Genomic DNA, 21970 nt, shown 5'->3' on the forward strand with positions numbered 1-21970 from the left:
CGTGAACAGTCCCAAACCGCCTCATGCGTCAGTCGCGCAATCAAGATGCCTCTCCTATCAAGCCCGGGATATTGTTGGTCTCGTGAAGGATGTCAGAGATATTGATCTTGGAAGCAGGCACTGAACCGGCGCTCTGACATGCCTATACATCAACCACTGTTTCATTCCACCCTCTTGCAAGTCTTGTTTACCAGATTATTGAGATACCTATACGACGGCAGTACTGGGATACATACAATTGTCCTTAAGGGCTACCGTGGCCCCAGCAAAGATGCAATCCTCCCGTATGTTCGCCGGTTTCAAGTCTTAGTGCTCCATGGGAAAAAAGTTCATATAAATACATTGGGGATACATTGATATATATGGTGCCGTACTTCAGAATCAGTCATTCGCTTATATGTATGCCAATTGATATCAAAATGGACCAGGGCTTTGACTTGGTATGGCAGCTACCCATCCGTGATCAAAACCTCAATATTTAGTGCCTAGACTCTGAGCTATTGAGATCCCATAAGGTTCCGATTGTTCCAATGCATGCCACCCAACAGCTTGAGGATCCTTTGATTATTAGGACGTGTCTTTACTTGGTCCTCGCTGTAACTCCAACCCAATCCACGATAGTATGCTCTAAACGCCTTGCCAACCCATGACAATCTCTCTGTAGAACGCCGAAATAGAATCAAGTGGTAGAACGCCCAATCGTAAGAGCCCGGCTCTACTCAATTTCTTTCATCGCTTCTTACCCAATGCGTCCAGCTCTGCTTCAGCATCATCGTCAGCTTCACCCAACTCCTCCTCGACCCTTGACGCCGCGGCTCCCACTGCTCCTCCCGTCCTCGTATCGGATTTTTCTCGCTTCTTCTCTTCGTCCGCAGCATCCTTCATGATCTCGTCCTCGCCATCGCGCAAGATCTCACGAGCCTTCTTGATCTCCTTTTGCTTCTCAAATACCTCTTGAACTTTGCCCAGGAACGCGGGATTCTTACGGAACGCGAACTCAAAGTCTTCGTATTTGATCTTTTGGCGGCCTGAGTAATTAGCTGCTCGTGTCGCCTCGAAGGCGATGGATTGCATGAAATCGGTGAGGATTTCGTCGAGTACCCGCACGGTTTCTGGGAGTGGGTTTTGAACATCGCCGTGTGCGTAGAGTAGCTGTGCCACTGTTTTAGAATCAGCAAACGAGGACCTTGACAGAGCGAGCGGGAGACGACGTACACTCTGCATGGCTGAAGTTCATCTTGCCGACATTCTTGCCGGCACGCGCTCGAGGCTCCATGATGAATGTGGTTGATTGCGCCTAACGCGCTTGAAGCATGTAATGAACAAAAAAGAACAGGGATCTGGTTAGGTTGAGAGATAAAAGTTTCAATGAGATCGCTTCTGAAAATTGAGGTCACGCACGCAGCCTCGCGATAGACATGTAGTTGAAAATACCAGAAAGATTCATGTGCTCAGCTCAGCTCAGCGCAGCCTTGCGACAGCTGGAGGCTCAACCTGGGGGGGTTGTTTAGTGGGGTCCGTAGGTAGCTCTGTGGGGGTATTTCCAGGTACGTCACCCTGGGCTTGGAAACACGTCGCGGCTCCGGCGAATCTTTACCCCTAAGCACAGCTTGTCGCATGTGAGGTGAGAAGGCAACCTTACGTTGAGTTTGACACCAAAGTTTACGAAGGAGATAGACGATCCCAATACCTCTTCACTATAGCAGCAGTTTATCGAGGCGTCAAAATGGTATGCGCTGGGCTCTACAACGGTGAATCAACGCACTAACAGTCACTCCAGTCCGCCCTCTTCAACTTCCAATCTCTCCTCCTCGTCCTCCTGCTGCTTATATGCACGAGCGCATACGTTCACCACTTTACACCTGGCATTATGGATCGAAATAAGAACGGGTACGAAATGCGACTCACGCCGTTATCGCGGAGACGGGGCTGACAACACTAGGTTCATGGGCATCTTCTGGAAATGCGCGAGGATAGGAGAAAGACTGAGTCCATACATAAGTATATGCTGTGTCCTCATGGCTGTACGTTATACTGCTCCATATGATTTTGAAGGCGCTGACCATATTCAGGTTTCTATCCTCCTCAACTAAGCACACTGCCACTAATGCCACGTTTGTTTGTTTGCTTTTAAAGATATCACGACTGGTCAGGAGTTGGAGCGGGAAGAGGTGACAACCAGGTGGGAGTGTCGGCGCCGTTTACCAAGTTCACTAAACCTCATATCACGATCATGAAATACTTTCCCCATTTCTCTTTCGCAAAATATACCCTGAGAGAATCTTTGAGCATACCATCCTGGTATATGCTTGCGTTACACCACGCGCCCAAGGCTTGTCACACAGACAGCTAATCTCTGAAACACGGGAGGAAACTTTGATTCAAGTACCTGATGTGTTTGGTCAGATCTCCTTAGGAGAGTATTGCATGAAGTATCACAAAAGTGACATGAAATGTGATGATGGGATCTGGAAAGGGTTGCAACTCGACAGGTACCTTTGATGCCACATAACCTCCACTCTCGAATTATGCGCGGTCCAAATTGTTTGCCAGCAGCTCGATGAATCTCAGATATCATAAACGCTATTACCTCATTAGGCATGACGGTAATTGGTATTGAAGGAAACGGGCCAATCTGTCTTTGGGTCTTTGGTGGCTCGGACTAGGAACTCACTCAAGTGGTAGGTCTTAGACTGTTATACACAATTAACGACAAAGGGAACCAAGCCCATGTACATATGTATATAGCAGTGTAATGGGACAAAAACAAAAACGAGAGAGGAAAAAAAAAACCATAAGCTGTTCATTCCGTCTGCAGGTTGATTAAGGATGTCACATCGGCAGTGACGAGAGTTGCAACCTGCATACATACCACTGAGCACTGAGCCGCTGTTTTCATATCTGGTGAGGCTGGCCGACCATTGCTCTAGACCATTCAATAAAAAGCAAACCTGTGTGTGATTGGCGTAGAAAAAGAAAAGAGAGGTAACAACCCGAATCCGGGGTTGGATAAGGATAATAATCTTTCAGTGTCAGATTGTTGATGTACATGCAGTACAGTACTGTAATATTAGGCCAAGGGCCAATTTTGTTGAGATTCCTTCAGACATATGGGAATTGTTGTTCTCAGAGTGAGGAGCAATCTGATCACTGCGCATTGGGCTGGTATGTTATGCTGATGAAATAACAACAATGATCCAAGCCAGATGCACAGTCCTAAGACACTGGTAATGAGATGTTTTGTACCATCCTGCCACCACCCTACGACGCCTTGACACACACACTTGCAGATTGCAGGGTTGAGGATCACCATCAATGATCAAGACAGTACATACTGCCCGTAGTCAGTCATTAGCACCGCCCAACGCCGTCATATGCGTGCGACAGAGGCGCAACTCTTGCATGATTATGATTGCACACTGAGCACGGTCGTACACATCCACACACGACCTAGACATCCTGCATAACAAAGGGAATCAGTAAGTGGTGTGCTGACCGACCGAGTATCAATACCTCCCTCCCATACCAAACCATGCCATTCCGAAATGCGGCCTTCCGCCGCTCCTTGTCCGCGAGGCTTGGCCTTAGGGTTAATAATACCACCACTATCGCCGTGCCGTGGATCTGCTCCGGCCCCGAGCTTCTAGCCCCGAACTCGGCCTGAAGCTTGAGGTGGTCCCCCCAGTCTGACTCGCTGCAACACCACCTACTCAATTCATAAAATGAGCTGCAATTCGGCTGTGAGGTGAAACCACCACATCGCCTTCGCAATGAAACTCGAATCTTGAAAGCTAGGCGCCTTCAAGTATAGGCCTAAGAGAATCCCAACTACAGAAAAAGGGGGACATGGCACACATACATATACGAAACGAGCTGACGGGGATAAGGAAGGGAAGAGTCAACGGAAAGGACGCTTGATGTGGTTGGTGTATACAATTAACCATTTGGATGGACGCTGACATCACGTATGCAAGGCGAAGTTAGGTGGTGATTCGAGACGGTGATAAGACATTTACGGGGAGGGAGGGAGTGCTTCTTCTTCCTCTTCCTCTTCCTCTTCCTCTCCTTCTTCCCTTCAAGCAGGGACAGGTGCTGGAACAAGGTGGCGACATGTCCCTGACTTAAACACACCTCATCGCCCTGCATCCCTCACTGCCTGACTGCATCTCTTGAGCATCGTGGGCTAGGGAACCAACGTTAGCCAACATACCTGGTGGTTTGAGAGTACGAACACACCCAGCCAAGAATCAATGAGTCGCTGGCTTCAGAGTTAGTCCACGGAGAGTTCTTTGCCTTGCATAGCACTATTACCTGTCCCGCTTCGCCGGGTCTGGTTCTCAGTATGTACGTAGGTGGCCAACATTTTTGGGTTTCGCTAGACCCGTAACAACCAGGAGAGGAACAAACAAACAACCTTTTATGAAGTATATTTGTAGTGTATGGTCATTTTTCTCCCTGAGACCATCAACCCCGACTACTTGCAAAGCCGTCTCAATCTCTTTCACTTCGCTCGATTTAGTAATTCGCCGATGCCCAGGCGGGAGGAAACCTTCCATGCTCTCGAGAATATTCTGATGCAATTTTTGCTGGGGTTATACTGATTGTATCCTCGCCATGTCCGATATGGTGGTTTCCGACCTGGGCTGGGCTGACGGAACGGGACACCAGGATGCCGCCGCATGGACAAAATGAGCTGAACAAGGGATTGAGGCGAAGCAGCTGATGAGCCTTATTAGTCAGAAATTTGAATACTGTATTTCCCCCATGGAATAAATAGAGTTGCGCACGAAGAGCATTCCAATAAGAGACGGCATCTCCGATTCAAGTTTGGCGCGAAATGCCATGATTTAGATTCCAGATTAGCGACGTGGAAATGAAGAGAACATTGCTGTTACATTGGTGGTGCAGTTGGTGGTGCAGGCCTCGAACTTTTTCAGTCGGCTGATTCGGAAAACCTCATTGATGAACCTGCCGGCCAGTGTGCAATATTATGTGGTATGCAGAAAATGAAAGTTGCGATCAAATCAGCCACGAACTGTTGCACCGGAGTCTGAATCCCAATGCCACTGCACCTATTACTACGGCGGTGAAAGAATCACATCCATTTTCATGGCTTTGCAGTAACCTTGGGCAGAGCAGCATTGCAGCCAAGTTTTGGGCTGTACTTCAAACATAAGTGCATTGATGCGTTGGCCACTTCGTGTCCTGGCGGGTGGTGATGTGGTTCCACACCGATGATGTTTTGGCTGCTGTTCTTGCTGTAAATGATGGACCCTTTTCGGCTTGTTGTCAATCCTGACTCACAGAGAAACTTCAATACCCTGGCAGTGTGTGCAAACAGGAGCCCAAGCCCGAGACTCTGGGCCTCAGTTTGTGAGAGACCATGGCGTTGAACAATAATCAGGGCTTGCACACAATTCTGATGAGAAATGAACCGATGCTCACGACTGAGCTGATGCACGCTTCGTGGTCACCCTTGTCAGACAAGGACTCGACGAGGGGCCCGTCCTCAAGATCCTCTTAGCAAACACACCACAACGACACCACAACCATCCGACGCTCCTGGACTTCCAGGGCTGTCCGCGTGGAGAGCTTGATAGGCGCTGGGACTTGACTAGATGATCGAAGCGTGGGTTATTAACCCTGACAAGCTGTCTGCCCTGGACATTATTCACCATTCGGTTCGCTATTATCAAAGGTCCCAACAATACGATTGTAAACATCCACCAATCCAGGTCAATGAAGCGGATTATTCAGTGCTGCCGAGGCTGCTGTGCACCGTTCATATTATGAGGGTTCGCACATGGAACATGTCTGTACATCGAAGGGATAGATCAGATTAGTCCGTACTCCGTACTAGAAGAGCAGTACCACCAGGCTGGGATGCACTAGAGATAATACTGGCCAATTGGCGAGACCGAGATTGGTGAAATGCCTTCGCCATGAAGCTGGCCACTTTTCGCACCAAGGAAGGCTGTGGCCGTACAACCTCATTGAGCGCCTCGGCGAACTTTGCGTCTTTATCTGTTATGTGAGACGACATACCTGACTTGCGTTACAATTTCACAGCGGTCTGTGTCGACCCAACTCACCGCCCGGACCCTCTTATGCCCGTCATCATGATAGAACAGAGCATGTGGTACATATGCTTCACTCTTCTCGTAACAATGCTGCAGCGGCGTCGTCCTGCCCGTGGCGAGGCGCAATCATGCAGTGAAGCCAGAATGGTCCTGACGGAGACCCAGAAGACACGGCATTTGTGGTGGTGGCGGTTGGCGGCGTGAGCGCATACCGTCTGCGTAAAAAGATTCTGTCTGGCCGAGGTTGAGGATAGACTGCCGTCACAAATCCAAACACTGCCACAAGTTCCATGATTTTACCCTCATCAGTCAGTATTCGGATTGCTTTGTTGGCGAGCATGGCAATCAATGGGACATCAGGGCCAGCCTGAGCTGCAGATTGATTCGTAGCGGCCGAAGCTGGGGCGGCTCATTAGTCGTGCCCGACTCCAAGTCCGCTACAATATGCACGCTTCTGGTCCGTTTCTAGATCAGCGGCGGTGGATGGATCTTTATGTGACCCGCCCAAGAGCGTGCTAGTGCGATGACGATGACGGATGGTCCCTGGCGTGGAGCCCGTGAGCCCTTGTGCCGTCCCTTTTTGGAGTTGTTCCAGGCGTGACCAGTGTGGCATGTTGAGTGCTACTGTAGGCAACGCAATCCATTGGTCCCGAATGACCATTCTCCCCTGGAATCGATGGACGAATCGGCGGGCCAAGTTTGGCTATCCCTGGCCTGTTTGGGTCGAATGTTCCTGGGACTCGATCCGTCTTCGGCAAGTGGAAGTCTGACCCTGCTTTGTTTATTTTTGTTGATGTTGGTTGGGTTTCCCTGCATTTTTGGTATTATACACATGGGCTTTCATTGCAAGTTTAATGGCGATAATGAGAATGTGATTTGTTTTGCATCAAGTGGTATCAAAGGCGGAAAGTATCCGCATATCAAAGGGGCCTCCCTGTTTGAGGCTTGGGTGTACTTACTTGGCCTTACCTTCCAAACTTACATGTCGCCCTGCAAGTGGAAGGACCCGTTATCCCTCCAAACCTACCGCACGCACACGCACACGCACACACACCTCATCAGCCAAACTTCCACTATCGGTCATCCATCCCAACCCATCGCATGCTATCTCCATCTCCATCACCATCTCCTCCCGCATCCCATGGATGACATCCATGGCGAACCCACTTGTCCCATCTGATGGAAGGATCACACACTGTGCCAAAAGCGTATCTTCACCTCTCGAATGAGTCTGTGGGGCCATCATACGTCGCTACGCTACGTTATACAGTGATGACCATGGATTTGCAGCGCTTCTCGTCATGACGATGGCCTATATCGGCAAAGACTTTCATATCTTGCATTGGGAGCGACAAGCATTGTATACACTGTACAGAACAGAGCAGATTTCTCCTCCCGTGCATCTGTCACTTGCAGAAAATGAAGACTCGTTTAAACAAAGAAAAAAAAAAAACAGAGACATGGTGAGCCCCCGTGATACACCCCTAGACTGAGTCAAGTAGCGTCTGACCTTTGATTCCCTACTCATCTAACAGAGACGGGAAACCGAGACTATAGCAGCAACATGGCTCACATCCGAATATTGGAGGGTCACGTTGTCGCTGCAGTATTAAAATTGCACTCCAACTCCCACACTTACTGTACAGGCTTGCCCTAGGCTGGTTGGGTGCCAGGAATCAATCCGAATTTCTCAGCTTGCTTGGTATTGACAGTTATCGACTCAGACTCGAATTCCGTCCCAGTGGCAATACCTTGAGTGGTGGCTACCGACAGTTTGACTCACTAGCTCATCTAAGCATCGATCGCTTCAGCTGAGTGTTAATGCCGCCCGCCATTTGGGCGAGAGGGCATCTACAGAAGCCACTGTGTTTTCCACTGGATTCCAGGGGCGACAGCCCCAAACCATTCGCTGTTTTAGTTGCATCCAGTGCAACTCGCTCGATAATTGCCTGCTGTACGGCTTGCCTCACCCAGGTGTCCTTGTGGATCTCGTTGAAGCCACACGCCCCTCCTATTTACAGGGACCTCCACGCAGCTGCTATTAGGTTACTCCCTACACCCTGTAGGGGTTATTCTGACTACCCAAAGATACTTTGGTCGTTAGTTACCTGATTTTGCCTCTGCGTCTAGGCCCACCGCTCCCTCCAAACTTCAGCCATGCCACGCGATTAAGATGAATCCGCGCTTGGCCTCCCTTAAAAAAATTCTAGCCTAAGGAAGGCTGTGGCATAGGATTACTATTGACTCGGATCATGGTTTCGATGGATACTTCTGTGTCTCGTAGTCCAGCTCAGTCTAGCCAGCTCCGTCTAAGTGGCTCCCCTGCTCGCACCCCAAACCAGGATGTAACCCATATATCAAATATCCCCGTCTCCCGTCACTATCGTCCCCTTTTCTCTCTCTTTCCCGTTCTTGATGTTTCTTTTCCTATTTCTGTTTTTTTCAAACACCCGTGTCTTGGTTATATACAACAAGACGGCTTTGGATATTCCCCATACTTTGTTTTGCATTGCAATATAGATCGTTGCCTATTGCACTAGCCACTAGACACATTCACTCCGTCGAAAAGCAACTATCCGTGAGAAGAAGAGAATACAGACAAATTAGGACAGCATTGCATACAACCGAAACGAACTGCGAGGCGACACACCGAGAGCACATCCACAACGAAAGAAGAAGGGTTATCATCTGTACTGTCACACAGCCGTAATTGGGTGCACACAAACCTACGCTGTCCGCTGCAAGTTCACTGGATCCTTGTAAGTCAACCGCATAATCTCAAAACCACCAGTCTGCGACTCGCTCGACCACTGTTCCGTCTACTGCTTGTCACTCAAGGCACAACATCTGGCCGATGAATAGTTCTTAGCCGAGTGCATCTGCAACTGGCCGTATAGTTGCAACTGCTTGGTTTCATCCTGAAGCCCATGTCAAGCTTTCGCTACAGTTCTTGTTATAGCTAACACATACCGCATCAGTTCAATTGGAAACCTGGAATCAGTTGACAGACACTCGACTCAATCATTGAACCACTTGGAGGGCGAAATCAGTAAATTATCATCAACATGACGGCGAATCAAGGGTTCGGAGGCCCGGTCGAGCGATCGCGGCGGAGTTTGTCAACCTCAGGACCTGGACCTAATGGTGAGGGAGAGACAAGACCTGAAAAGGAGAAAGCCCGAAAACCATCCACAGACGAGAAGGACGATGCTACAGCTACCTCGCAAGTCTTGCCTCGCCGATACGATAGCCCTTCTGGTACACCAGCCCCAGTAGCTGCACCACTATCACGAAATCCTTCAGAAATGTCAACAACATCTAGTCCAGGACCTGACAGTCGGAGATCTCCTGCCCCATCACAGCCCTTGGAACCTCCTGTAACGAAATCAAGTCTAGGAGAGCTCGAGGTTTCCAAGATCATCAACAACCCCAAATTGAGGCACGATATCAACTTTGACCCTGAGCTTCACTTCAGACCTAATGTGGAGGGCGATAAGGGCCGAAGAAAGCACGATCGTGCTAGCATTTTCTGGACGACACTCAAAGAGGAACTGGTTGAGTTTATCGTGGACCGGGACAGTTTTTACGCCAAGCATGGCACAGGAGACGACTGGTGCTTGCCAAAGCTTCTCAAGTCTGTGAAGGAGATCATCCAAACCCTTGTGCCCCAGCGCGACCGACAGTTTCTGGATGAGGGTCTGAACGTGGAACTGCTCATGCAACAGTTTCACCGAGGCATTGCTGATTTGGAGAAGCTTGCTTCGTGGCTCTCACGAGTCCTTAAATCTCACTGCGCACCAATGCGGGACGAATGGGTTGATTCGATGTACAAGCAGCTCAGCAACGGTAACAGTAACAACGATGTTGAGGAGCTTGTCAACGGCATGCGAAGTTTGCTCAGTGTTTTGGAGGCAATGAAACTCGACGTCGCAAATCATCAAATACGCTGCCTTCGACCTGCTCTCATTGAAGAAACAACAGCTTTCGAGCAAAAGTTTCTGATGAAGAAGCTGCGAAATCGCAAAATGGATATAGGCGATGCCAAACCATGGTACCAAGAGGCTTCTCGAACTTATCCTAACGGTGCCGGGAAGATGTACTCATGCTTTGGAGATATGGGGGTTTTCTTTGAGGGAATTTCGCGGTCTATGCTCCCCTCTGCTGGAGAGAAGCCTCTGCCTGGTACTTTCTTCTTTGATGAGGACCGACTTGGACGTGTTCGATCGGATATTCTGGATGCCATCAACCTAGACGTCTGCATGCGCATGTACGAGGATCTTGAGCGTATTGCGAAACTCAACTCGCCCCCTGCTTTTGCAAGCGCTATGTCAGATGACCACGAGTTCAACTTCAACACTCCTCCCTCGAGCTCAAGACCTTCCAGTGTTACACTGAGCTCTGCAGATTCAGCTTCGTCATCACCACGTTCCTCCATGGTCCTTCCCCTCTACCTCAACTCAGAAACCAACGAAGCCAAAACAAGAGCCCGAAATCTCCGCGACAGTCTAGTTGCTCTGCTTCAGCAGGCACCACACGACCAACATTATCACGAGAAGTGGCGCTCAATGGCGCCCTCTATGGCTCTGCAGATCTTCCGATTCACCAACGCCCCCATGGATATGCTTGTCCCCTTCGAGGAGAAGCTCCTGGAGAACGTTTGCCGCATCTCCTCACCTATCTACAAGGAGATGGAGGAGGCGTACCGCATTCGCCTGCTTAACGAGCTCGCCATGCGCGTTCGCTACTTCAAGGCTCTTTCAGGTGTATGCTTGTTCTCCATTGCCACTGGTAATCGTGTACCAACAAGTAGCCGCAGCCTGGATGCAGGACGAGACCGAGACCTGGATGCAGCCATCCGCATGGGTCAGCAAGAGGGTGGCATCGAAGATATTGCGACTCGTATCGCTCATGTGGGTGTTGTCCACTGGAGGATATGGGCACGCATGGCATATGTCGACGAAGACGACATGTCTATGGACTAATCAGCCCGCGGCGGAACAACATCATGTATCCATTTGTGTCACCAATTCGTTATACCCACATTTACCTACTTTTTAATGTCGATACATGATTAACTACGCAATATCGGCTGGACCGCATTACACACACTGGCACACAACCTCACGCACACGCACACGCACTATGCAATTCCCTGGCCTGGAGCCGTTCTGCTCTGTCTGCCAAGGGAGTACAGATTTTTCGAGTCAATATTCGGGTACCTACCCAAAAAACATACAATGGTCGGCGGCTCTCTGCATTTACTCAGTTATCACTGCATGTTCTGCACTTTTCATAAGATATGCTTGTTTTGGTTTATTCTAACCCAGTCTGCGTTTGCAACTGTGGCGTTACATGGTGGATAGTCTCTGTTTTATTAGGGGATCAGTGAAACCGGCCCCTTTTGCTTTATTTGATCCAATGGCGCTTTTGGTGTTGTGCATTGGAATTATCGAGTTGTGGTGACACTGACGTCGTACGCGCAAGCACATGACCTCTGCGGCTTCAGGCCGTACAAACATGTGCGCAGCTTATTCGCATTTTAGATCAGGCGCGCGCACATATTTATCTATCTGACTTGCTCATACTGGAGATCTGTTTCTTGAACATACGTGGCGCGCTTATATGGCAAATAGACTAGACAGAGAAAGACTAGAAGAAAATCTACATGTTCTGCAACGATTGGTCCCTATCTGTGATTGATTGACTGTTTTGCTGAGACTGTCATGCCAGCTTCTGTTCTTCTCAATGAGATTTTTGGTGGTAGGTTACACTAACAAGGTGTCGTGTAAGGTCAGTTTAATTGTTCGACAAGACCTACTGAACTATTCCCTTGACCTCCAAACAGTTTCTTGTCAGACTTGACTTTCCTTACGAGGGATAACGTAAGGCCATACATAACTGCATCAGCATACAGAATGTGAAAATGATGCCACATGATGCCTCCCGTGTGACTACCACCACATGTGACTTGCTCACCGTATAAACGAATAGTCCGTAGTTCAATATGTCGACTGCCAGGAATGGAAGTTGGCCTTTGTAGTATCCGTTTGTATTCAAATTTCCTTCGCTTCCCTTTCAATCCTACCCATAAGGTACTAACTAAGCTTGGCTTGTTGACTAGTATCACCGCCTGTATCCTCATCCTTCCCTGAGTAGGATCCATGGGGAAGGGTAATTACAGAAATTAAAGGAAGTCAGCTTTTTTTTTTTTTTTTTTTTTTTTTTTTTTTTTTTTTTTTTTCGTCTTTCTTATGGGTCTTGGTCGCTATCATAGGCACTCAAGTTGAGTTCGAAGAAATTATGTATTCCCAAGATTAAGGCGGCTTCGTAGGAGTATAAGGATTAGCGAATAAGTCGCTGAATACTCCCAAGAAGTAGCTCATGTCCGTATCGATATACCTAACTCTCCGTGTTAGCTTCCTGTTCTTGATGGGCCTCTTCTAAGTCGACAATAGAACCGAGAGAGTTTCATTAATGTCTAGTCTGTTTGTTAAGCCCTTTTAACAAGTAATGCACCCATCCAAGACATATTATGGCATGGTGCTACGGGGACAGCTTCACGAGAGATGATCACAAACTGAGGTGTCCATCCATGGCGCATCAACATGACTAGGGGATGCCAAAGTCTCGATATTTCAAGGCATTTCCACAGAGGCTTTATAACGAGGCTGAAAAATCGTAATCATCGAATGGTAATCAGACCAAGACTGCCATCTCTTACTCAAAGCCTCCCGGCCACTGTCCAGCTCCTAAATTCCATCAACAAGCTCCCCCCTTTTGCTTCCGACTTTTTAAGAATCATGGATTCATCCAATTCGCATTAACTCTTGAACCCCCTGCAAGAGCAACTTGCATATTTTGCTCCCAGCCTAAAAAAAGATGAACTGATATCTAAAATCACCAAATCTAACTTGTTGCCGCTCAAAGAATAAACCGCAATAAACAAAACTCCGGCAGTCAAGATCGGGGACGAAGCTTAATATACAACCCCAACATCTCAGGGGCCAGCTCATTGAGGGTTCAGGGAGGCTCTGGCAGATCCTTGATCCCGCTTGAATTTAGCAAGCTCTTCCTCCAGCTGGCGTGCTCTAGCACGTTCCTCCTGTTGACATTAGTTAGCAATTGCTCCATGCATAAGACAACCTGACATATGAACATACCTTGAGGCTCTCCTGGAACTTCTTCCTCTCTTCACGCATCGTGGCCCTGAATTGCTCACTCAGCATCGAGGCTCCTCTGCCAACACCACCATTTGGTGGGATTGCCTTAAGTCGTTCGCCATCAAGATCCTCTTGTAGCTTGGTAATATGCTCACGAGCCTTCTCCATATCTGCCTCGAGGCGCTGACGAAGTGTTGTAACCTCTCCTTCAAGAGCCTTCTTTGCTGATTGGACATCCTGAAGCTTGTTCTCAAGCTCTATCTTTTCTCGTTCGGCACTAAGTGTCTCCCTTGTGACCTCCTCCAGCTCTTGAACAGTTCCAGCTAACTCATTCTTTAGCCTTGTGAGCTGGTTCTGGAGCTTCATCACCTCGCCACTAGTCTTGATAGCTGCGACATCGGCGGCTCTCTCTGCACGGGACCCATAGGCTCCGTCCAGTTCCGCTTGGGCAATCGTGAGCTCCGTCTTCATCTCTACGAGGTTCATGTTAAGAAGCTCAAGTTCATCCTCCTTATCTTTCAGCATCTTCTTTTTGGCTGCAAGCTCTTCCTTTTGGCCATCCACCCGTTGCTGCAAGGACCTGGTATTGTCTTCTGCCATTTGCTTCGATCGATTCACTTCATCGAGCTGCGCGTTAAGAGCATCGATCACTGAATCGACCCCAGTCAACTGGTTGCGAGTATTGTTGCTTGAAGACTCGGCAGCCGACAGCCTCTCTTCGAGTTGTTTGATGTCGGATTCAAGAGCTGCGATCCTGCTGTTGCGCTCCTCAAGTTGGGCTTGAGCGGCCCCTGCAGCTCCAGCAGCTCCTGCCAAGTCTGCTTGAAGAAGTTCCATGTCAGACTCGAGATGCGTAACCCTTGCATTTCGTTCTTCAAGGCGGGCTTCAAGGTCATTTGCCTTCTCCAACTCGGCCTTCAGTGTAGAAATCGTCGCACTGTGTACCTCAACCTGGTCTCGTAGAGTACTGACTTCTTGAACCTCGGTGTGAAGAGTAGCAATCTTCGCGTCCCGCTCTTCGATCTGTGCATGAGCAGTATTGGCCTGCTCAAGCTCGGACTGGAGCGCTGCAATCCTCTTGTTTCGTTCCTCGATTTCACTCTGGGCCGTCTCCAGGTAGTCCAACTCTGCTTCTAAGGCAGTGATCTTGCTTTCGCGATCCTCGATTTGAGACTGCGCGGCAGCTGCCGAAGCTGCCGCGTTAGCAAGGTCGGTCTTGAGCTGGTCGAGGTCCCTCTCAAGCTTGACAATCTTCTCATCCCGTTCCTCGAGTTGAGCGTGAGCTGCACCCGCCGCACCCGCAGCGCCAGCTAAGTCGGCATGAAGACGTTTCAGGTCTGCTTCCAGCTCGGCAACCTTCCTGCTGCTACCCTCAGCCTCAGCCTTCGAGGGGCCAGCGTTGTGCGCAACACTACGGGCACTTTCGAGTTCTTCAAGGGTCTCTGAGAGCATTGTCTGGGCAGTCATCGCATCTCTCTCAGCTCGAGCCAGTAGAATTTGTGTCTCATCCAACTCCTCTTGTTTCCTTGCTAGCTCTTCATCCTTCTCGGCGTCTGATTTGTTATTGAGCTCGCGCTGTTGCTTGATTTGTCGCTGGAGCACAGATTTCTGGTTCTTGAGTGTAGTGGCTTGGGAGTACAGCCACTGGACACGATTAGAGAATCCGGGAAGGCTGAAAGCTTCCTCGATATCGAATTCATCGTCAGAAACTTCGTCATCCTCATAGCCTCTCTCCATGCGAGCCCTTCGACGCTCCTCTTTCTCCTTCTTAATCTTGGCGAAGCCTGTCTGCATCATGTTCCACAAGTTCATCAAGATCCTCTCAACCTGGTCACCGTCCTGTTTCTCGGGTGGCCCGGCCTGAGCTGCCTGCACGGCGCGTTCTAGCTCCGAGTCGGCAGTGCGTAGTGCATCTTCAAGAAAGTCAAGCTTCGTCTCAAAACTATCTTGTGGTGAATGAGGTACGGCCGGGTAACTGGGATCCACTGTGAGGAGTAGATCTCGTACTTGCTGGTTTAGGGACTCGATGCGTTTCTCGAAAGCGCCGTCAGTCTTGACGGTTTCGCCAGAAGACTCTTCCTGTTCGACCTCGATGGCATTGAGACCCATCTCAAGGTAATCCAAATGGTTGTTGAGGAGCTCTCCTGGTTTCATTCCCGAAACTCCAAATGGGGGATCATAATAGTCTTCGTTCTTGGAAGGATTGAAGCGAACAATCGCATCTCGCAAAGAGCCGTTCAAATTCTCGAGTCGTGCCTCCATCTCCGTTATCGATTTGACCAATGAATTAGACTGGCCCTTTAGATGTAGATTTTCATCCTTCATCTTCTCCATCTCATCTCTCAGCTGATTTTGTTCCCGAACCGGTGATTTAAGGGGTATCTCTATGGGTTGCTGACGGGGTTGCCCTCTCGTTGAGACTCCATTGGCTTGGTCGTAATAGTCATTATCGTTGAAATAGTGCTCGTCTCCGGTGCGATCCATACTGTTGCGTGTATAAGTATATAGGCTCTCCGGGCTGCCAGGCATGCCATTGAGGGGTTGAAATGGAGGAGTGAGATCCTTCTTCTTATTCGAGGCCTTATGAGTGAGTTGAAGAATACCAGCAGTATGCTCCAGGAGGCGTCTTTGGGGCTCCATAAGTCGCTTTTCAAGGTTGAAGAGCTCCGCAGCCAATTCTTCGCACTTCCGCTCGCTGGCCTGTCTTTCCGCCTCTGCTTCCTTTGCGCGAGCGTGATCGCCGCTATTACGACCCAGTAGACTCCTTCGCTTCCCATCCAGTTTTCCGGGATTGTATAGTCTCGCCATCGAGATTGCGGCATCTCGGTATTTGGACTGAATGGTCAGGTTTTGCCGGGTTGACTCGACACGCTGGGATAAGGACTGGCTTTGCTTCTTGAGGTCGTCCACCTCTTCTTGCGACAGAATCGTATACTCTTTGCTATCAGAGAGGGCTGTTTCGGTTAAGAGATGTACCTGAATCGGGTCTCGGAGGTCGACAAGCGCTGAACTTTGCGGTCGATCAGGGTTCATCTGTACACAATAAAGATTAGAAGCCGCAGGTCCATCAGCCTCCACGACGGTGGACAAGAAGCGTACCGGATTATACAATTGATGGTCCTTTGCAAAGCCATTTATTATATCGCTGCGGTAGCCCTCAACAAATATCTTTCCGCGCGGGCTTGGTGCTGGTGGTGACACCCTATTAGAGCCATACCCATACGGGCTGCCCTCTCGCGCGTATGCACTCATGGTTTCGACGGGCTTGGGATCGTGCTGTGTAGGTTATGAGGACATTGGGTAAAAGTCGGACTGAAGCAGTGCATAAAGATATCAAAACACCTCCATAGAGAGCAGTGAAAAGGCTGGCAAGTATCCAAAGTTTGGACAAAAAAGTGGTTGACCGGGATCCGTGTCGCGCCGCTGGGCGAAGCTGAGCTGAGCTCGTGATTAGTTTAGTAGAATGGGTTGGATGTAACAAAGGGGGCTTTGCGCCCAAGAGCCGCTGAGGCTGAAACCCGCAGAAAATCGACAGCAATACAACAAAAGGGTCTCGAGTTACAACCTCAAAGAAAGAGTACAAAAGTTGTGAGAAATGATGCAAATGCTGGGGACAGAAAAGGAGAGGTCGGGACTGACCATGAAGAAAAGGAGGCCCATCGAGAACCCAAAGAGTAAGGTAACTTAACTTAAGTTATCGAGTGGGACCCTTGTGAAGACCTCCACTGAAAGTTGAATTACAGCAGTTGAGCTAGTGGTCTAGCCGAGTCAGGTTGGTAGGTACGTACCGTACCTGCGTAGGTAGATCCCTTACCACACGTGCCAATGGACTTTCAGTTTTCAGGGGTTTTGCGGCGGCTGGACACGCTGGGGCAAGGCACAGGAGGGGCGCACCCGCATTACTTAGGACGATTAGGCATTGGTTTGGCAGCGCTAGGCTTCATAGAGCTCGCAGCTCTTTAACGATGCACCAGTAGGAATGCAGCTTTGTTTCGAGGGATTGTCATATTAAAGAGAAAAATAGATTAAAAGCGGTTTTGTTCTGTTTATACAATTGATCCGTGCATGAGAAAACATGATGCTTCCTTCTCCAGAGGCTGAGCTGACGTGTCTAAAAATCCTTTATTTAGGCCCCAATGCTCCCTTCTGACCGTGGCATACCGTCACGTTGCGTGGCATTAATGGCTGTGTCCGATGATCCACGCAGATATGCTGACAGTCGATGGTGGGATCGTGGCTGACAACGCCATGGATAAAGTTGCTGTGAGCATTCTCCTTGGACGCACGGAAGTCCGTTAGTTTCGACAACTCAGACTCAGAGATGCATTCTATTTACAGAAAATGATATCCCTGCTCTGAAGATGCCCTAGACATTCAAGGGATGTCATATGCTCACTGGGCTGAAACAGTCCCCGGGAGCCAAGGTATGCTCTTCAATATTGTCCTGTAGTCTCCTGTCCCGCAATTTTTCGGAAGCCATTGGCTATTGCCCAATTGTGACAATGCACAATGCTAAGTTAGATATTGCTGCCATACTTACCGACCACTAAAGCACTTCTCGGACTTGATCCATGATTTGTTGCCCCATCGTTCTCCGGCGCTCTGCCTGGCCCTCCGTTGAAGCCTGAGCTCCGGTTGCAACAGCTGTTGTCGAGTTTTCGTCCTCGAGTCGACGTCGAAGGCCCTCAAACTCGGCACTTCGTCTATGAGAGCTTAGTCCTACAACCCAGCCCGGCACTCGCCAGCGCACAAGGGCAGCCGGAAGAAGTCCTTCTCGCCACGAATATCCAACGATCCATCCAGTGGCTGCACCCAGGACCGAGCCGGGCCATTGCAGCAGCGCAAGATGCAACGCAATGGCGTACTTGTAGGACTTATCCGAGAACGTGAGACCAACGAAGGGTCGGTCCGTTGGAGGTGCCTCAGACGTGGCAACTCGATACTTGTACATGTGCGGAACCATGGCATGATACTGGGCCAGAATAGCAAAGATGATGGGAGTTGGCCCAGCCGGGATGTAGTTGAACCATCCAGCAGCGAGAGGCCGTAGTACCATCGAGACAACAAGCGGTATGATGGAGGTAATGAAGAAAGTTACAGTCAAGAAGGACTGCGCACAATGCTATTAGTAGTGTGAGAATGAACGTTTCTTGAAACCACTTACAGCGAACTTGCGAGAGCCCCACATTCTCTCAACGATGCGAAGGTTGTATAACGACATGGCCGCAAAAAGTACCTCTGTTGAGTTGACATAGCATAACTGGTAGGCCAAGATTCTCCAGAACTGGCGGTATCTCCATATGTGGGTGTCAATGAGAATATAGAAGTAGTGCTTGACGTCAAGAACACTCGCAATGATAGAGCCAGCTACCAGGCCGACCACGCCGAGCCGAGTGACAGGTGTATTGGTAAAAGACATGATGGTGATGGGTTGTGTCGAGATTCAACGTGACATGCTATAGAAATAAGCCGACTCCAACTCCCGTGGGAAGACGAGGAGTTTCTATCGGATGCAGTTGAGATTTGATCAATTGCGATTAATGTTGAACCTTGCTTGGCCTTTGAAAAATGGCTAGTGTTGTAACAAGAGTGAAGCTATAGATGCAGCTCTCTGAGCTACCTTACCTATCCGCAAGGTGGCATTAACTATCACGTGCAGCTTCGGGTAATTATGGATCGCCCCGCATTGCCGTTGAATAGCCCGCTGACGTCGTTCTGACATTGATTTCCCATCCAATGACAGAACAGATCTTGGAAGAAAGCAATTAATTCTTAACTTGATAGGCTGATCTACAACAGCAGTGTTGGTGAGGAAACAGCAATTGAGCGCCAAATCAAAGATCCTTAACTCCTGGTTTTCTTATCGAACATTCAGAACCTGAGGCTCTGTCAATGAATGGACTTGCAGTAAAAGACAAAAACCAGTGAAACGATCCCATCAGAACATGTCTCCAGTGGAAGTCCTGTAAGTAGCTACGATAGACAAAATAACAAATTACCTTACACATTATAAGCAGTTGATATCGATCCAAATGATGAATTGCTGCCCGTTATTGTTAAATAGTATACGATCAAGGCAGAAATAAATGGGTGATGTTGGCTGGAGTTTCCCAGAAGCTCACGTGATAGTTTAAATTACAAGTAGGTGCACTACCTCAGGGTCACTCACCTCTTCACGATGGAAAGGATTGTCTGTGTTGAGTAATAAATCCATTCCGTGTAGTATCAATATCAATACCCGATTAATTAAAGGTAGTCCGAATGTCAATAAAAGGGATGATTGAATTATTTGCGCCTGCTTGAATGACCTCGCTTTATTTGTAAAGAAGCATAAGTAGGCTGTCTCTTGAGAATGGAAGCTTGTAAAACTGGCTGTACCTACTAACTCGTTCATCTTCATCCTTGATCAACCTCGCCTCATCCTTACACCAAAAAAACACACCCTCCACCAGCGGCTCACGCGGATACGAATAAAGACTCAATCTTGTCGACACAAACATCGAAACTTGTGCCGATCTGTCTTGGGCCCAAGACTTTATCGCTCCCGCTGCCAGTCTCCCGCTGCCCATCACCGAAGCCCGAAAAAACAGGCATTAATCCCGATCACGCCCTCCACTATCCCGTCACTACCACTACCACTATCAGCTCCCTGACATCCATCCTAATTCAATTTCACCATGCCACTCGCCAACTTTGGCACCCTGGTTCTCCACCATCTCGTCTTTGTCGCGCATTTGGTTTATTTCCATATCGCTTTCTCGCATATGGAACCTAGCGCACTCGTGGCTCTCTACTGCGTCTCAAAGCTACTCGCCCGTCGCGCCGACGACATTGACGGCCCTCCTCCAGAATGGCCCCCGCCAGTGATCCAATGGTAGCCGGCGCCGGAGCCGAGCTGCAGCCTCCGTCTCCGTCTCCGGTCCCGCCATCCGGGTCGACGTCGGCCCTGGCTACAGGCTATGAATCTCCGTCTGAAGAGAACCCGCCCTTCTTCTCCGTCGTGGCCTCGGCTCCAGCTGCTCCAGGGACGGCACATTCAAGACATCATGTCGTGCCGCGGCCGGCCTTGTCTCAACGGCCATCGTATATCACTGCTATACCCCCTGAGCATACTAATGGTCATGCCCGTCCAGGTCAATTGCTCAACAATGAGTCTACTCTCACTTCAAATAGCCTGAACCATGTCATCGCAACAGCCGAGAAGGGCCCCGGGAACCAAAAGGTTGGCATTCGAGATCGCATCGCTTGCTATCAATGGACCTATTTCACTATGGTATATCAGCGTCTTGTCTCTCCGTTGTCACTGGCCTCGCTAACTCTGGGATAGACCATGTCGACTGGAGGCGTTGCAAATATTATTTACTCATGTGAATACACTATCTCTAATGTCATGTTGCGCCCCAGAAGAAAGTAGCTAACTCTTGCTAGTAAAGTGGGAAGCACCTTGGCTCCGTGGCATTGGCCTCTTCTTCTTTTTTCTCAACATTGTCCTTTTTGCAATGAATTGTATTCTTATCTGTACGAGATTCCGTCTGAGGCCTGGGAGTTTCGTAAACTCCTTCACAGACCAAGTTGAATCGCTTTTCATATCAGCTTCAGTAGGGCCCCCTCTTATGGCATGCTATCAAAACTAACAACAACCAGTTGGTCTCGTAAGCAACAGATTACTATGGTCCGGGTTCAGACATATTCTAACAAACTCAGTATTGCTGTAATATTAATCAACACCTGCCAATACGGTATTCCGTACACCGGCATATGGCTGGTCCACACCATGGAGTGTGTCTTCTGGGTTTACGCTGCCCTGAGCGTCTCTCTCAGCGCATTTCTATATCTTATATTATGGTCTACTCTGTAAGCTCAAGCTAATCTGCTCTTCTGGCCTGGTCGGCTGACTGTCCTGGCCAGAATCTTCCCCGTCCATACCATGACGCCAACCTGGGTCTTTCCAGCATACCCTCTATTACTCAATGCCCCCTTTGCAGCAAACCTGATCGCGGCTGCAGATTCAGCTGGTCACAACCTATCAACCAACACTGTAGCAATGGCACTCGGGGCCACTGCTATTCAAGGAACTGGTTGTTTGATCGCTTTCATGATTTCATCGGCCTTCATATACCGCCTCATGACGCAGAAGCTCCCGCGGGACATGCAGAGACCCGGCATCGTACGCACATTTTCTCTCCTGTTTTTCAACGTTGCTGACCCTTACTAGTTCATGTCTATCGGTCCCTATGGCTTTACCGCTGCTGGCATTGGTATGTTTCGAATGTCTTGCAAAATATGTATCATGTCTGACAACATCAGCTCAACTCGGCAGCCAAGCAGACTTGGTGATACCTCCAAACTTTCTTGACAATCCTCAATTTGGCGCTATCATTAAAGTCATCAGCATTCTCGTCAGCCTCTGGCTCTGGGGTCTTGCCATGTGGTTCTTCATTGTCTGTGTCGGCGCATTGTGGAAATACTCTCTCTCCGGCCATCATTTGCCTTTCCAGATGACGTGGTGGTCTTTCGTTTTCCCTAATACGGCTCTCGTATGTAACCCTTTTCACCGCAGCACTTCTCACTGTATGCTCAATGGGTTTCTTCTAGGTTACTGCTACCAGTGTCATGGGTAAAATATTCGATAGCAACGGCCTGCATATATTTGCCTCTGTCATGACCGTTGCAATCATCATCGTCTGGGCTCTTATCTTTATCCGGATGTGTTGGAGTCTAAAATCGAGA

At 49.1% G+C, this 21970-nt stretch overlaps 4 protein-coding genes across 4 annotated transcripts; 1 reads left to right on the forward strand and 3 right to left on the reverse strand.

The window, feature by feature from the left end:
* Positions 1-729: 729 nt before the first annotated feature.
* On the reverse strand, positions 730-1276 carry J7337_006928 (uncharacterized protein; the record flags this gene model as incomplete). The annotated part of the gene is made up of 2 exons (XM_044824587.1): positions 730-1160; positions 1216-1276. 2 exons carry the CDS (start codon positions 1274-1276, stop codon positions 730-732), a joined length of 492 nt encoding a protein of 163 aa, XP_044680244.1.
* Positions 1277-9145: 7869 nt separating this feature from the next.
* J7337_006929 (uncharacterized protein) lies at positions 9146-11062 on the forward strand (the record flags this gene model as incomplete). The annotated part of the gene is made up of 1 exon (XM_044824588.1): positions 9146-11062. The coding sequence occupies one exon, from the start codon at positions 9146-9148 to the stop codon at positions 11060-11062; it is 1917 nt and encodes a 638-aa protein (XP_044680245.1).
* A 2027-nt stretch (positions 11063-13089) lies between these two features.
* Positions 13090-16492, reverse strand: J7337_006930 (uncharacterized protein; the record flags this gene model as incomplete). Its single annotated transcript, XM_044824589.1, has 2 exons — positions 13090-13182; positions 13241-16492. 2 exons carry the CDS (start codon positions 16490-16492, stop codon positions 13090-13092), a joined length of 3345 nt encoding a protein of 1114 aa, XP_044680246.1.
* Positions 16493-17786: 1294 nt separating this feature from the next.
* Positions 17787-18659, reverse strand: J7337_006931 (uncharacterized protein; the record flags this gene model as incomplete). Its single annotated transcript, XM_044824590.1, has 2 exons — positions 17787-18350; positions 18405-18659. The coding sequence occupies 2 exons, from the start codon at positions 18657-18659 to the stop codon at positions 17787-17789; spliced, it is 819 nt and encodes a 272-aa protein (XP_044680247.1).
* Positions 18660-21970: the final 3311 nt, after the last annotated feature.

Source organism: Fusarium musae, chromosome 5, assembly GCF_019915245.1.
Source record: "Fusarium musae strain F31 chromosome 5, whole genome shotgun sequence".
Taxonomy (NCBI): Eukaryota; Fungi; Ascomycota; class Sordariomycetes; order Hypocreales; family Nectriaceae; genus Fusarium; species Fusarium musae.